An 18,138-nucleotide genomic window follows, 5' to 3' on the forward strand; every position below is an offset into this window, starting at 1 on the left:
ACGAATCCAAACTGGGTGGGGTCCAGTGTTTGAAGGTTGCCGATGTCTTTGTTTAGAAGTTCCATGATAATACGTTCCATGGCCTTGCAGATCAGGCTCATCAGACTGATGAGGCGGTAGTTCCCGGGATCCAAGGTAGATCCCCCCTTGTGGAGTGGGATAACTGTAGCTGTGTGCCACTCAGTGGGCTCGAAACCTGAGGTGAGGCTATGATTAAACACGAAACTTAGGTGAGGTGCCAGATCATTTTGTAGTTCATGTAATACACAGCCCGGGTCTCATCTGGTCCCATGGATGCTGTATTCTTAGCTTTGGAGAGTGTGTTTTCTACCTGTGTGGCCGTTATTACTGGAATTTGGCAATATTCCAGTATTGAGATGGGCCGTTTAGGGGGTGAGAGGGGGATGAAGTTGGCACTGAACTGATCTGCCGGGATACTGGCAATATCCTTGGGATCACTATATTTAATGCCATTCTGTTGTGGCTCAGAACAGATCTGAGCATTGCCATTTAGATTCTTGACATAGTTATACAATGCCTTGTTGGTGTCTTTGGAATCTTTGGCAATTTTATTTTCATAACTAGCTTTGGAGGATTTTACGTGGTATCTCAGCTTCTTACTTCGGCTGGTAAGGGAGTTTTTTGCATCCTGGCCATACTGAACTATGTTAGACAGCAGTTGCAAGGTAACATTTGATACAGACTGGAGGGAAGATAGCTGGGAGTCCACAGTCTTCTAAACATCTGCAGCCAGGTTACCAGCGAGTGAGACTTGGAGAGCTCTTTAGTTAAGTCTCTCTGGACTCATGTTAAATAAGTCAAATAGTTCAGTGCTTGAAGGGTGAAAGTCATTGAAGCATCTGCCCATTTCTCAAACCTTAGACTCCCTGTTAGGGGGTTGGTGAGAGGAAAGAACTTCCGATTATCCTTTCTTAGTGGCTGCTACTACCACCATGGCATTCATTGGTGGACCTCTGCTCCAATGCTTCCTGTCCTTGGTTGCTGCCAAGATCCTATCTGGCTTCTTCGGTATTAGTTCCACCACATCAGGTTCCTTCCAAGCCCACTGATCCATGAGGTCAAAAAGGGAATCAATGGGAAGTACTACACAGAGATGAAGCTACAACAGAACAAATGGCCTCCAAGAACATGGTTTCCTCCAATGAAGGTCACCTATGAACCATCCCCTTATTATTTCATCAATTCTAAAATCTCACTAAAGGTGACGTCTGCTGGGAGGGATCTAGGGGAACCTTCACCTTCATGCAACTCCATGTCTTCTGTGAATGACACAGGGGATGAGCCCACATGCTTCTATTTGCCCATCTACTTCCTGTGATCCTGTGAACTTGAACTGGTGGGTGGTCAGCTGGGTTGGAATCAGACTGGGAACTCTCATAGTCAGCTATCTCAGAAGCCTGTGGTGCAGACTGTTCTTGCTGGATAGAATATAAGGGAAGAAGAAGAAACAGAATTCTCTTGAGGTTTGGGTTGAGCCAAGCTGAGTGGTACTGCCTTTTCTTTTGGCACAGCCAAAACCATCTCAGAACCCTCAAAGGATGAAGCTGCCATTGGGTCCGAGAGAGATCTCCTCCTGTCCGAAGAATGGGACTCTTCAAAACAGACAATCCTCTGCTCTGAGGCCAATCTCTCATCCAAGCTGTCGAGGTCTGAAGCCTCAAGAGGGTGAGACAACTCCTTTAACTTCGGAGTTGACCCATCCTCTCAAGTCTCAAAGATGATGCTTCAAGTCTGAGACTCTTTCTGATCTGACTGCATTAGTGTCAAAAGAGAACTGGATACAGTTGGAGTTGAAGTAACACAAACTGTTGGTGCCAACAAAGGTGGTTTATATTAAGGGCATGATAATCATATATGTTTGGTTAATTATTCTATAATTGTGGTTACCAACTATAGAGCTTCAATACTGTGCTCTGCACCTGTTTGACAAATATAAGAAAGCTTGGTCAGAAAGTATATGGAATATTTCTTTTGTTCATTTTTTGATGTGTACTTGGTTCAGTCTATATTAGGGCCCGTATTTAATCATCATTATTATTTGTTCCTTGAATGGCATATCATCTTTTTTAGATGTTAAGTGGAACATTGTTTTACGGTCCCCCAAGAAAATATTTTTTGTGAATGGTTGTTAATATGATGGGTTTTGACTACTCTAGCGATTACGTTTATTGCATTATATAAATGTCCAATTTAAAATAGTAATCTCAATGTTGGATGTTTTATAACATCTAGTGAACACTATTTCATCATTAGTATATTATATGGTCCATAGAACTATTGTAATTATGTGCTCTATGAACATATATGAGTAAGGTTTGCAAAAATATAGTTTCATTTTTATGTTAAATGTCATTGGGCACCTCTTCCACAATACTGGTTATAATCTTTTCAGTGTTAGTATTATTATAATTGTATATGCTCATATAAACCCTTTGAGTATAGTTGCATTTCATGTTTATTATTAGTCGGTTTGTTACAATATTGTGGTTTTGTGCCCTGAATGATTGCAATAATATACCAAAAATTTTTTTGCAACCCATATTGGACCATTCTATGCTTTATAAATATGCTAAATGTGTTTCGATTACATATGTGCTAATAGGTATACTATCACTCTGATAAAAATTACCTTTTTTTAAAGAATTCAATATTGGGTTTGCTAGGTTGCCTCAATTGGTACACTGTACTGTATAAGGTTTCCTGTCATTCAAGTGGACTGTTCATCTCTATATTATAGATATATATACTATAGGACCTTTAGGATAATTATTGTGATATATTTATTACTCTAATACTCAATATAGATATATTTTCAACTGTGCACTAATAGACTTATATCACCAGTTGTTTACTCTGGTGCACGTTTCCGAAATAAATGCAATAGTCATATACAAAATTGGGGTTTATTGAACTACATAGTGTGTACAGTTAGGCTTTATTTTTTACCTTTGAGACCACTAAGAATAAAAATATTTCATATCTATATTATTTAGTATAATTTGGATGCCAACCAATGGTTCAGGAGTAATATTTAATATACCATTATTGTCCTGTATATGACGTGGCCATAAGGTGTATTACTTACATATTGCCATTATTGTCTGATCATTTTTAGAATTAAGTACAGGACGTGGTTATACTGACAATAATTTGGACAATATAAAACCAACCATGGATTTAAACAAAATATTTTTGAACTTGTCGGCAGATAAGGATGATCTTGCACCTTTTGGTATTAGTGATGAATCAATGGCCTCTGGGAATATCATTTCCATGAAGCCTGAACAAAAATGTGAAAAAAATTTTGCTGAACTCAATAAAAATATGAAGACACTTAGATCTTGCGTTTGGCACCACAAATTACTTAAAGCCTATTTGGCTAAGGGCATTTGCCCAAGGGGTCTCAGGGTTAAAATTCAGCCGTTAGTGACAGACCCTGATGAAAGTTTAACTTCAGAATGGTCTGCAATCCAACAAGAGTGTTCAACCAAATTTGTAAATTCTTTATCTGACTATTATGCTAGGACTATTGATAAAGAAACCAGTTTAGTTCTAAAGTCCATTCAAGAATGTAACTACTACCAAAATGAAAGTTACTTTCCTGCCCTACTTTCGAAACTAAGTACTGAGTTACTAAGTTTTGATACTATTTTGAAAGAAAGAAAAATCAAAAAATTTACTCGTGATGTTTCGGATTATGAGAAGGGACAACCTTTCAAAAATGTTAGACATGTTAGATTCCAAGATGGGCAGAATAAAAACAAATATTCATCTAATTATAAAAGGAAACGTCCGCGTTCTATACTGAAAGGACATGCTAGCAATATTGAATCTACGGATTATGACACCTCATCAGGGACAGACACGGAGACACAGTCCACTTTGGATTCCCCCACTCCTAAAAGAAAAAATTATACATCCCCTTTAGGGAACATAGAGGGAGGAGGGGTGGCAGGAAGCACAGGAAAAGTTACAAGTCTACAAAATTTGATGCAAATACTGACGAACAAGTAAATAATGTATACAATATTTCAAGTACTGAGCTTACAGTTGAACAAACATCATTACTTAATAAAGGATTATCTTTTATTCCGGGTTTTTTTGTGCCTGAGGATAATTTTACACAAGATTTATTTTCATTTTGTAGACTTATTAATCTCAAATTATTTTTTCAGGATAAAGAAGATGCTGTACAATCACAAACTGATTTTTTCAAATACCATACTTCATCATTTATACCCCCCATGCATCCTACTGTTAATCTATTCTTGCGCAGTGTTCTTAATGAGTTACATTTTCAATACAATCATTGTTCACCAATTTCCAACAATATGACTGATGTGGATATATCCTGTTTAGAAGAATTAGTACGCAATAAAGATTTGGTCATTATCAATGCAGACAAGGGAGGGGCTGTGGTAGTATTAGATTGGAGCTATTATGATATTGAAGCACATAAACAATTGGATGATGCTCGATACTATACAAAAATGCCACTTGATCCCACCCCAGTATTTAAAAAAGAAATAGATGAATTCTTACACTCTGCTCTTGATAATGGCATTATATCCAAAAAAACATTTAACCATCTAACAATCTCTGACCCCACTAGACAGTATATCTATTTTCTGCCGAAAATACATAAAGATCTCTTACATCCACCCGGTAGGCCGATTGTGTCGGGCATGGGATCATTAACTGAGCCCCTTTCTGAATTTCTGACTATGCATCTGAAACCTTTGTTAACATTTGTCAGATCACGTATACAGGACACTACTCAATTTTTGGGTATTGTGAATGACATGCAGTTAGATTCTGATTGGTGGCTCTGTTCTTTGGACGTGTGTTCATTATATACTAACATTCCACACTGGGCGGGATTGGATGCTATTGAATTTTGGTTGCATCAATCCAATATGTATCCACCAGGATTTCAATACTTTCTTATTAAATGTAACTGAGCATGTGTTGACCAAAAATGTTTTTGTCTACAATCAGGAATGTTTTTTACAAATCAAGGGTACAGCAATGGGGGCATCTTTTGCCCCCATATATGCTGACCTATTTATGGCCTATATAGAACAGATTATGATTTATGATGATACTCATAATCTTTTTCTACCTGATATTGACATCTGGCGTAGATATTTGGATGACTGCTGGATGGTGTGGAGATCGGATGTTTCATACCTTCAAGAATTCATGGAATACTTGAATGATAACAAATGGGGAATACAATTTACCATTACCTATGATCAAAAATCAATAACCTTTTTGGATGTTTTGGTAACTAGGAATTTGGATAATACTCTAAAAACTGAAATCTATAGGAAATTTCCCCAATACAACACCATTCTCCATGCCTCCAGCTTTCATCCAAAACACATCGCCAAAAACATTCCAAAATCACAATTTATTAGAATTAGACGGAATTGTTCTGATAATATCAGTTTTGGTCATCATGCTCAAGATTTGTACAATAGATTTATTGATAGGGGTTACAGCTCAGGGTATGTTACAATGGCTCATCATTATGCCTCAGGTTTACACAGATCAAATCTATTGACGTACAAGAAGAAATCTATAAAGACAAATACATTACGTTTTACAACAACATATGGTAGAAATACCAATAACTTTATCAATATTATTCAGGATAATTGGAACATATTGGAAGCAGACACTAGGATTAGAACAATCATTCCAAATAAATGTTTATTCTCCTTTCGTAAAGGAAAGAATCTGGCGGGTTACTTCAATCATTACAAACATCATTTTGAATCTACTTTACCTAATGTATATCAAACAACGATTTTGGGGGACAAACTTATTGGTTGCTTCCCTTGTGGCCACTGTGTGAAGTGTAAATCTATTGTGAAAACAAAAGAATTCACCAGTAGGAATAGCAATAAAGTGTTTGATATTCAATTTTTTGCAAATTGCAATACTGATTGGGCAGTATATATGGCTTGTTGTATATGTCACTCGTTTTATGTTGGGCAAACTTCTCGGCCTGTTAAACTACGGGTGTCGGAACATCTTAGTGACATTAGATGCAAAAAGACATCTAATGCACTATATAAACACACTCTTATACACAACACGGCACAATTTCATTTTACAATTATTGATAAAATTATTGGTGACAGAACAAATAAAGGGGGTTGGCATAAAAAACTGGACCTAAAAGAAAAGAAATGGATCACCAAACTTGGTGCATTATTCAGTCCAGGTCTTAATGAATGTTTATAAAAACAATATGTAAGCACAGTATGTCATTTTTCTGAGTTATAATATTGTTTATTGAATATATAAATAGGTTGTCCTATAAAATTGTCAGATGCATAATACTAATGAATATTCATGAGCATATTAATGTTCTATTTAACCTATCATGTCAAGTTAGGCTTTATAAAAGCTGCATATGTTTGGCTCTATTGTAAAACACTGAAGAAGGCCATGTTTAAATCCGGGCCGAAACCGGTAGGTAGTTTATTAAACTACCTTTTTTCAACGGTTCACCAGTTGCTGGCTTTTTTCTTTCTTGTTCTTGCCAACAAAGGTGGACCAAGGCAGGTCAGATCCAGGATAGCCAGGTCTGATAGATGGACAAGTACTGGAGATAGAGAAAGAGGAGGAGTTGCTGGATCAGTACTCTGCACATCCAGGGGTGATGGCACCAAGAGAACCCCAAGTTGAATTTGTGTCCTCAAGAACTTCATCATCTATCTATTGACATCTTGCTTGGTAAGGTTTCTGAATGACCGAACAGAAGATGCCACCAAGGGTGGCCTCAAAAATCTTTTTTCCTGCAGAATACGAGAATGTAACCTCAGGCTTACAGGTTCTAGCAAGAACTGGAGCAGCGGTGAAGAAGGTCAGGTCTGAGGTACTGATGGGTCCAACCCCCTAGTAACTTCAGGATCCAAACCAGCTGAAGCAAAGGGATCCAGAGACCTATTAATGGATTTTTTAACTTTTCTTTTTCTCTGTCTTCCTTTTTCAGACTCTTTCTCATTGGACTCTCTTGGTTTGTCTTTGTCTTTGGTCCTAAGTTTATTCTGCCTCTTGACTGGAGAAGAGGCAGCAATGGTAGAAGATGAACTAGCAAGAAGGGAAGGCCCTGTCTGTGGAAGACGAAGACCTTTTACTAGTTTTTCTCTTCAAGTTTTAACAGCTCTAGTAGCAAAAGAACAGGTTTCCCATTTGTCAAGGTAGTCAGCCTCCAAACAGTAGACACAAAGAATGCAGATCTTGATGGAGGATTTTGTGCCTGCATTCAGCACACTTCTTAAACCCTGTGGCCAACAGACATCCTAAACACACTTACTAATGTTACATTCAATGACACCAATAACACAGCAATGGTACTAAGTAACAAAACAAAGGCACACCAAAACAGAAGACTCTGTCTACAAAGAAGTAACTACAAGGAGCTGAGGACAACTATCCTACTGTCTAACCCTAAACTACATAATAAAACTTTTGTTTTTATTGATATAATACTATAGCCTAGACAAAAAAAAGCACAAGAGAAAGAATCTGGAGAGGCAAATCTCTCAGCAGGAGAGGAGATCAGAAAGATAATGAACACACAGTAAGGATGCACTTTACAATGAAGGAACCCTCGTAGAAGATGTCTGATGATTCAGGTGGCAAATGAGATCGGAGGTACTTATGACTAGGGGAAGAGTCAGAGCCCTGGATATGTGAAGCCTCAGAGATAGTGCCAAGGTCAGATCTGATCAAACACCCACCAAGTGTTGAATCGGATGAAAATAGACAACCTCGGATCAGTTGTATGTAGAAGGGGTCTATTGAGACCAAGTGGCTACACAGAGAAGAGACATGTTTGGAATACAGCAACAAAAACAGTGTGCACTTTTCACCATGTACTTGTTTACTTACTTATTTGTTAACCATATAGGTGGGCTGGTCTACTGACCTTATCAGGCAAAATCTAGGCTGACAGCAACTGAAGAATATAATATAAAAAATGAACAAAATACAACAGAAGCTGTAATGAAAAGAAAAGTAAAAGCTCAATATGTACAGTCATGAAGAAAGGAAGCAGAGGAGAGTATGACAGAAGCATTTAAGTACATCAAGGGGATTCATAGACTCCAAGGGTCCAAGTGCACTGTATAGTAAAAGAAGATGTACAAAAAGAAAAATGAAACAGTTTTATGACAAAAATGTGGACTGCTCTGGGTAGACAGGAAAGAACTCATTTTTGCACAAACATCGGGTAGGTGGAAACCCAAAGAAAAATGCCAACAAGAACTAATGTAACACAGAAAACAAATGTTAAGAAAAACAATCACCAATATATTAAAATGCTTCATTCCATACTGGTTAAGAGCTTTGATCCATAAAATGCTGTACTTCTTCAGAACTGTAGTAAACAGAAGATTGAAAGAGCCTTCTGGAACAAGATATTAAATGAAATATGTTGATGGAGGTTAAGAAATTACTGGACAGAAATGAGGCAATTAAGTTACAGAGAAAAAAGGCATTAGTTAAGCAAGAGCCACAGATTACACAGGAGCTAGAGAAATACAGACTTACAGGTCTTTATCTGCTATGACAATCTAGGTTGCTATATTTCATAATGCAAAATAGAGCTCACAATCAAGTCCCCATTTCTTTCTGGTCCTTAACAAGGTGATGTAGTAACTTTTTCTTCAAAAACAGTTTTTTCCTACAGTTCACAACATCTCAGGTAAATGCCTGTATGTACTAAACATGCCATCTTGGTAGAAGTGTTACAGCCACACAGTTCAAATACCATCAGTTCACAATTTGCCAAACCCATTAATTTAAAAATGCAGACTAAGTAGTTTAATTAAAAATGACTCACTGACTAACCAATCTTTGTTAAATGTTATAAGATCACACCAGATTAAGATAAACTAGAAAGTGACAGATCAGTATGCCATGTAGGAGACATTTTCTGTCTCTCTTGAGCTGCTATATTTCAGTTCTTGCACATTTATATTTGATTTACTAAATACTACAAAAGATTCCAGAGTTTTAAGCAACAGCAGTAAAACATCTATACATTTAAAAAATTCATCCCCCTATTCCATTTGAAGCATCTGTGCCATTAGACGAATGCAGTAAATGGGGCACCTGCCCTTGGTGCCAGCTTGCAGGGAATGGTCACTAAGTGATTATAATCACTTACAAATAGCCTATAAACTGTCAGACTGTTGTGTTATGTAGTTAAACTAGCTTAAAAAAACTTAACTACTTAACACAACAGTTTGAAAGACAGTTTATTGGCTGTCGTTATATGATTACATAAGATGGATCACTAAATTGGTGTGTTGCCCAAGGTGCCAAATTCACTTGCTACAGTTTTATAAATCATTACACCACTGAACATGATGACCTGGGATTACCACCACCCAGTACCAAATCAACATCAAGGCTTCCCAACTGAAGAAAAAAAAAATCACTCAGAATAGAAGTATCATTTCCTTCTGCCACCACGAAAATATATGCATAACTGACAAAAACAAATCATTGTTTTACGGGATAGTTCATGTGTTTTGAGGCATGATAGGCAGAAATTCTTAGCATATACTAATGTCCAGTATTCATTATCTTGTAACATGAATTACTTAAATCCCTTAATTAATATTTTCCATTCATGCTCCTTTAAGTCTCCAGTGCATCCACTTAAGTGAGCTACGATTAAATGTACATGAAACTAAACAAATCTTTTAATTCCATATTCTCTTATTCAGGCAGCATATTCCTTGGATGTTTCTTAGTACGCAGAGCCTCTGTAAGGACCACAATAATTTGAAAACTTGCACTGTTGGATTACTACTATGATGACATCCTTTAGGTCTCAACTAAAAGGATCACTGCACCATAACAACATTTACTCACTAATGAAACATATTATAGCACTTAACACGATTTATTGCATTCTTCCCAGCTTACATAAAAAGCGGGTTGATAATAAACTGTCTGCAGTGCATTCTGTAAGGCAGATGTTTTTTTTTATAATGTGATTTATTTAATTGGATTTATATAGAAAGTAAATTCTCATATACTCTGCTTGCAAGTTATTGCAAACTACAGTTATAAAATAAATTAATCTACTTTGCATGATGGTTAATTAAACTTCCTTAATTCTTAAAGCAGCTAATGGTAGAACAAATGAAACAATATAACTAATACTTACTCCAAGCTCATATGAAGCTGTGATCAGTTCCCCTGTGGAAATAAAATTAAGACCAATAATTATTATTAGGAAATGACACTCCTCTAAACTTTTCAAAAACCAAAGTGCTTGCACTGGGATTTTACATTAATTTGCCTGGGCAAATCTGTAAAGCTGCACAGATCTTGAGCAAAAACTGTTCTAAATATATTTCCTTATGATCTCGTTTTTCATGCTTACTTTAATTACATCAGTATCAGTCATGTTATATGAAAAACAGACAACATTTATGGCGTTATAGTAGAATACAGAAAATTTTAAATTTATATGTGGTAGGGGCAGGAGGAGGAGAATGCTTAATCATATAAAATCATGAGATTCATAATATTGCCCATTTAATTAGACCACCAAACACAAGACAAGCAAATAGATAACAGGGTAAAAAATGAATTCTACAAGCAGGCACAAAAACAATAGCTGAACCTATGCAGAACAATAAGAAGCATGGGAAACTGAGTAAAAATACAAGATGTGGGAAGGAATCAACAAAATGCAAAAAGTCAAAGCATCTAAAAGCATTTAGAAAAAGGCAACAAAGATATGAAAGTTACATACTTAGTGTAATATCAGATCAGTGTTGGCAGTTTCATGTCTGTTACATAACAAACGAAGACTGTGAGGAATTTGTTTAGCCCCTCTCAATACCTCACAATCGTCAGTGTCCAAGGACACCACTCCATGTCATTGAAAGCACAGGTAATACAGCACATAAATATTAGCCTACATGCAAGCTCCCAAACATGGCATTATCCATCAGACCCCTATGCAGAGGGAAAGTGGGTTGAGGGATGGGACAGTGACAGAGATGAAACCATAGATGCAGAACTCTTGTTATGGCAAGTAGGCAGCTTGTGTATGTTGCTGGGAGCTTGCTTTCATCTCTTATAAAGGCAGAACCACAACTTTGTTACCCTGTGGTAGCTTCTCAAGGAAAAACACCCCAGATAATAGTAACTCCAAAGGCTGACCTTAATCTGGACATCACATGTGGTCTGTAGTGTTTCAAATGTATTCAGACATCCACCAAGCAGCAGCAGAGTAGCCACTTATCATCATCAACCCCCTTTTTTCACTTTTTTTACATGACCTTTGGCTTCTACAAATGCTCTGCCTTCTATACCACACAGAAGTACTGATTGCACCACTGTTTTGTATGCCTTACTTTTCAGCTTCTTTAGCATTCTTCAGTCAGACACTACCCTGAGACTCTGTGACAACTGGCTGCAACAACTCTGATTCTAGCTTTGACCACCTCATTCAGACTTCCCTTCTCCTCGACCACAATTTCCAGACACTTGGAGCTATTAACCTGTTCTATTATTTTCCTTTCTATCTCAGGTTTCACCTTCTTATAATTTCCTCTATTTTCTGCCATGACAACGGTCTTCTCTGTACACAGTTTTATTACAGGTCTTCAGTTTTGCATTCAATTCCCTTATCATTTGCTGGACTTCCTGTTCTGAGTCTGCTAGTAATGCTACATCATCTGCATGCAGCACTTTTGTTAATCTGTCCCCTCTGACCAGTCTGCTAATGTATTACATCACCATTATGAACAGCAGTAATCTTGGAGATGAATCCTGATGCACACTCACTCCAACTGGGACCCCTCTATGAGACTGAACACTGTTCATACTTGTAATTAGGTCCTTGTGCAGAGCATGTACAAATTCTGCCAGTGTTTCTGGATTGTCCAAATCAGCTTCCTTTGGAACTTGTCATATGCTTTCTCCAAGTGTAAGAATGCCCAGTTGGACTCTTTCCTCATCTCTAGCTTCTTTTCCACACTCTCACTACAAACATTGGGTCAGTTCTGTTGCATTCTGATCTGAACTGCTCATCTCCCATCTCACTTTCTACTACTCTGTGTATTCATTTATCAGTCACCATTTCCAGCACTTTCATGCAGTGTGACAGGAGTGCGATATTTCTATACTGCCCAGAGTTGCGAATGTCCCCTTTGATCTTGGGCACAGTGGCACTAGTATGCTTATTCTCCAGTCATCTGGGATACGTCCTAAAGAAAGCTTGTGAGATGGAAATAGATCTGATAATATTACCATTACAGGATACATATAAGGGGTTGCCTTATATTTGGTAACCAAACTTTACATAGTGGGAAAGCCAAGCAGGCAAGATTGCTTTGGACACTTTACTACTCAATTTTGAGAAGGATAATTACAAAAAAAAACAAAACTGGGAGTCTTTCATTCAGGATTTTCCTCAATCAAAATAAGCAATAGGTTGTTGTGAACATCCATACAGTGCAACAGAAACTTTGAATAATTGGAAAATGTAGGGGAGAATATTGGAAAAATTGACTGACTGATTTATTTTATAGTCTGTAGCAACCTATGGCATGAAGGAAGGATTCATCCTCATGGATACTCTGCCTTTATGGAAAATTAAATGTAGGTCATGCACGCACAAGGTCTGCAACTCTGAAATCTTTATAGATAAATGACAGTACCCAATAACAGTTTCCCCAATGAGAAATATCAATTTGACTGTTGAACTCAGTTCAAAGAAAGGAAAGGATAGTTAGCACCTCTGGAATAGTGTACAGGTCTCAAAAGGGGACAGTAGATTTTAAAGGAAAAAAAAGGAGAAGGGTACATCTCAGGAGGGTTTTGCTGACTTTAGGTGAGAACACAGCAACAGAATTTCATATTAACAAAAATTTTATATGGGCTACAAATGTACTTTTGCAGGAGGTGAGAACTGAATGAAAAAGCTGAAACAAATATTCCCAAACACTAGGCACTGCAATCATGAATCAACAGAGTCCTCTTGCAATGGGCCTAGACTTTAAAACAGAGCTATTAATTACAAGAAATCATTCTGCTGCTGAGTCTCTGGGCAGATGTTACAATCTAAAATTGAGAGTTATGTACTCACCATAACTAGGCATCTGTGTTGGCCACATACTCCAGACTTCGGATCCAACTCTCGAGCTCCTCCCTCTACCCATAATACCCTATTCCATCCCCATTGCCTCAGATCGAGTTTGTTGCCATAGGAATACGAGACAGACAAAGAAAGGGTTGAAACTTGCTACTGCGGTTCTAACAGGTAGTCCTATAGCTCTCTCCAAAAATAGAAGGATGGGAGGGAAGTTGAGGAAGAATGAAAATTAACAACACAGATGCCTAGTTATGGCGAGTACATAACTTTCAAATCTGATGCTGTCCTTTTCATTCTTCCTCAACCTATGGGACAGAGTCCCCAGCTACATTGATCTTGGCCGTTATGGAAGGATATTCTGGAGTACCGCCAAACCAAATGCGGCTCTGTTTCTAGATATAATATCCAATTTGTAATGAGTAGCAAAAGTATGAGCATTGGACCATGTAGCTGCTGCACAATCTCATCAACAGATGTTCTAGACAAAAAGCAGATGAAGCTGTCATTGATCTGGCTGAATAAGCCTTAGGAGGTTTGGGTAAGGCCATGCCTTGTTGAGAATAAATCCAAGAAATATACAGTCTGTAATCCATTTTGCTAAAGTGATCTTAGATACTGGTAATCAGAGTCTTTTCGGTGAAAAAGAAACAAACAGTTGGTCTGATTTTCTGAAGTGTTTTTGTTCTGTGAAGGTAGAATCGTAGTTGTCTATGTAAGTCAAGGAGCTGAAACATGTACTCTCCTTTATTCAAAAAATGTGGAAAGAAGACTTGTAAATAAATAGATTGATTAATGTTATTTCCAGAGGCCACTTTGGGAAGAAAAGAAGGACTGTCCATAAGGTAACCCTTTCTTTATGGAAAATAATGCAAGGGGTTTTTGTAGAGAGTCTGGAGTTCAAATATCCCCTTAGCAGCCACTTTTTTGTTTGAGGATCTCTAAAATGTCTCCAAAGGAGACATCATCCAGTGGTGATCTGGGGGACCCTTCTCCTTCATCAAAATCAGTATTCTCAGTGAGAGACTCCACTGGGGAATCTATGTGCCTCCTCTTGCATGTTCTCTTACGATGGCTCTCCTCTGTGGGATGATCAGGGGAGGTGTCAGAAGATAAGGGAAAGTTCCTTTACCAGAACCAATTGGATGCTAATTGGAAATGGCTGCCCCTGCAGAGTAGGTCTGATCAACTCAGAACCAATGAGAGAAATGAGTTAGGATCCGAAAAATGAGAAGACGGATCTCTGGAGAGAGAAAAGCCTCTTTCCACCCCCTCAATGCTTGACGGACCCAGAGAAGCTTCGACCAGCCCTTCTGCAGCCAAAACTCCCAATGAAGGCAGGTCTCTACCACTCTCGGATATGCACCTTGAGAATGGAATTGGATCTGAATTGTCCAGGACTGAGGCTCGAGGGGGAGGGATGGATCCAACAACATCAAAGCATAACCTGGACTCTCGGATCCAACACAGACACTTTAGCTCTGGGACCCATTTTGATCTGAGGGTATTAGAGCAGAACTGGTCAGGGATATAGATGGAGTCGAAGAAGATACTTTCCTCGGATCTGACACCAGTCATCTTGTGGATTTCAGATCCTGGGACTCAGAAACCACTGGATGGATAGGAGAAGGAGATAAAATGGTCTTAGACAATGAAGGAAGACTCACTGATCTAACAGGAGATGGAGTTGGTAAGACCCCATCAGGATCTGAGCTCTGAGAAATTTTCCCATTATCCTATCCACATCCACTTCTAACAAACTTCTGCAACACCTACAGGAAGATGTGAACAGTGGCCTGGAGTGTTTCTTTAGAATATGAAACAATGGACAAGGCAGGGTGGGCGATATGGGCTTTATGACAAATTCTAGATTAAGACTCCTGTGAGAAGTACCAGGCTTCAGATCCGAGGACCTAGTTCTCGAGGGTACTGCTGTAGCACTTATCAAAACAATGATAGGAGCCAAAGCCTTCAGATCTGAAGGTTTCAGACCCAAGGACTGGGTCTTTGGATCTGAAAAAGACGGATCCATAGTTTTCCTAGTCTTAGATTGAGGCTCCGATGAAGACCATGGGGACTTCGGTGGGGAGCATTTCTTCTACTCCAATGAAGCCAACTTGCTAGCTTTGGAGGGGGCTTGAGCTCTAGAAGGAGATCTAGCTTGTGGTAGACCCTTCAAAATCAATTTCACTTATCTGCCAAGGTCCTTGGGTTGAAAGTAGAACATACTGAACATGCAGTATCCAAGTGCCCGACTCCAAAGCAGTACACACTCTCCTTGTGGGCATAAAAATTAGGGATTTTGTTCCCACAGGAAGTCCAGTTCTTAAATCCCATCAGCTTATCTGACAAGACTAATGAGAAAGTAGAGGAAAAACAGTGAAATCAAAAGGAGGTTTTTTTGTTTTTGTTTTTTTAGAGCAAAAACTCAGGAAAAAGACTAACTACCAGCAATGGTAGATTAAAGGGATACCCTATTAGCAAAAAAGGTAAGCAGAGGAACAAATACCAACAATGGTACAGAAGATTTATTATTCAACAGCAGGACAGAGATAGTAGCAGAAAAATATTTAAAAGCTTCTAACAACCTGCAAAATTAACTAAGAGAGAGGATAGCTAAAGTTTAAGATAATGTTAAAAGAAGGCTGAATTAACTCAAGAAATATCACTTTTTAAGCTCGAGAGAGGAACCTGCATCTTTTTATGATGGCGACAAACAAGATCTAAAGTAATGGGGATAGAATAGGACATTATGGGTAGAGGGAGGAGCTTGAGAATTGGATCTGAAATATGGAGTATGTGGCTGGGTTGGATCAGAGGATCAGGTATGTACCCACGGGTTGAGGAAGAATGCAAAGGACAACATCAGAGCACCTTGCCTGGGTATGCAGGGTCCTTGGCTGACACTGGAATTGGAGAAACCATGTGGTCAGGGAGTGAAGGTCTGTGTGAAGTGGACGAGTGGGAAAATGGGTGTAAAATCCCAGAGATCTAACTCAGAACAGGCATGTTAAAAAAAGTGAGGCTGGTGCAGTCCTGCAGCAGTTAATGTTGCTGCCTCACAGCAAGAGGTTCCCCAGTTCAATTCTCGGCTGGGGTGCCTTCTGTGCAGAGTTTGCATGTCTCCCCTGCATTCATGTGGGTTTCCTCTGGGTACTCTGGTTTCCTCCCACATTCCAAAGACATGCATCAGGAGCATTTCTCCCTGGGCCTCTGCTGAAAAAAGGCTCTGTCCTAGTAAGACTTTCCCGATCAACAAATGTTAAATAAATAAATAAAGCAAATTGAGCCAGATTTATTGGGCCATTATAGGATTACAAGAATGACCCTGACTTTGCAACCCATGGTGTTCTCAAAGAACTTCAAGATAATGGGAAATGGGAAATGGGCTGAGCAATCCTAAGGGCCACTTCAGGATGAGGGCATCCCCGGAACATCTTCTTAAGGAATGAATAAGGGGGAAAGAAGTTACTGCTTTTGAAAATGGATGGGGATGCAAGGAGGCCACAACACGGCTTCACCATATGACAGAACAGAGTCTGTGCTGCTGAATAAATGAAAAACCACTTGCAGAGAATCAGAAGACAGCAAATGAGCACATCTGTAATAGATTTGTCTTGAACTGGGATACTGACATCATAAAGGAGAAGAGTGGTGGCAATGCCCATTCCCATACTCATACTCCCACAGCCTCCAAAAAAGACACCCTTCTATTTACACAAGTAGAATTACTTGTAAAAGTTGTCTATTTGCATATTAAACCCTGCTGTCAAATAACTGTGTACTCCTACAAGATTTATGCACTTTTTTCCATAAGCATTGTTACTGATAAATGTCTAAATAGTCTCGTGCCTTAATCTGTAGTAGAAGTTCAATAGTGCAGATAACTTGGACAGTAACCACGAACTTGCTTCAGACCAGTTAAAAATAATTTTTTATTATTCCACCGCCAATGCACATACACCATTAACGCCTTGTGTTCCACCATCCGTTTTCATCCTCATTCTTCAAAATCGAAAACGCATGGTGGAACACAAGGCATTAATGGTGTATGTGCATTGGCGGTGGAATAATAAAAAATTCTTTTTAACTGGTCTGAAGCAAGTTCGTGGTTACTCTCCAAGTTATCTGCACTCCTGTTTTTGGTATTGGTTGTTTTGGAGGGCTTCCATCTTTTTGACTTAGAAGTTCAATAGTGACAGAATTGTTTCTGCTCCAGATTATGCTTCAGTGCTTTTATATTCTGCTTATTTAACTGCTTGCATTCTGTGTCTGCCCCATCCCCCATTAACATATTAATCTAAAGTTTCTGAAAGATCACCAATATTACATTTGACTGCTTAGCCTCTGTAACTAGTCTGCTTGTTCCTTGAAATATTTCCCAACCCTCCCACCGTTCTGCTGCTGCTGTTCTATAAGGCAGTATCTCTGCCCTCCTCCCCTTATGACTATCTGATTTTCAAAGTCCTTCCCTTTCCTCTTACATTGCTATTGATTGTTCTATAAGCCATTTATATACTCTTCCCACCAAGTGTTTTCTATAGACCCATGATACTCAGTGCCAACCAACCAAACCAATATTTCATAAGAATGGAGAACCACTGTTGCCTGGGTCAAAAGGGATTCACTACAATGTTTTTTGGAGAGTCCTCAATCTACAGAATTACCCTGGGTATCAATGGAAAGGTGGAAATGCATAAATGGATATTCCCAACCACGAAAATGAAAAGGCAACTACTTTCTGAGTCCTCAAGGGGCCCTGGACCAGAACTTGTTCAGCTGTCTATTTTGAAAGGAGACCTATTTGAGGAGTTCTCCATAACTGCATCAACTTCTGGAAGACCCCCTCATTCAATATTCATTAGGGTCTGCCCATCTTACTCAGCTTGTCTGCCACTAAACTTTGCTCTCAACAAAATGTAAGACACTTGAAGGGTTAAGGAATGCTGTAGTGCTACCTCCCAGGGCATCATAGCCTG

The 18,138-nt window shown here is 38.7% G+C and overlaps 1 protein-coding gene across 2 annotated transcripts in view; it reads right to left on the reverse strand.

Annotated features, from left to right (window-relative positions):
- The window catches only part of TMEM260 (transmembrane protein 260), a 1,312,140-nt gene that overhangs the window by 1,157,450 nt on the left and 136,552 nt on the right, over positions 1-18,138 (reverse strand). For both annotated transcript variants that reach the window (XM_044074429.1, XM_044074428.1), the window contains exon 2: positions 10,220-10,251. In XM_044074429.1, the coding sequence (XP_043930364.1) occupies positions 10,220-10,251 (32 nt within the window). The remainder of the gene's footprint in view (positions 1-10,219; positions 10,252-18,138) is intronic.

The sequence above is a fragment of the Protopterus annectens genome, chromosome 6.part0 (assembly GCF_019279795.1).
Source record: "Protopterus annectens isolate FY-2018-M chromosome 6.part0, PAN1.0, whole genome shotgun sequence".
In the NCBI taxonomy this organism is placed as follows: domain Eukaryota; kingdom Metazoa; phylum Chordata; order Ceratodontiformes; family Protopteridae; genus Protopterus; species Protopterus annectens.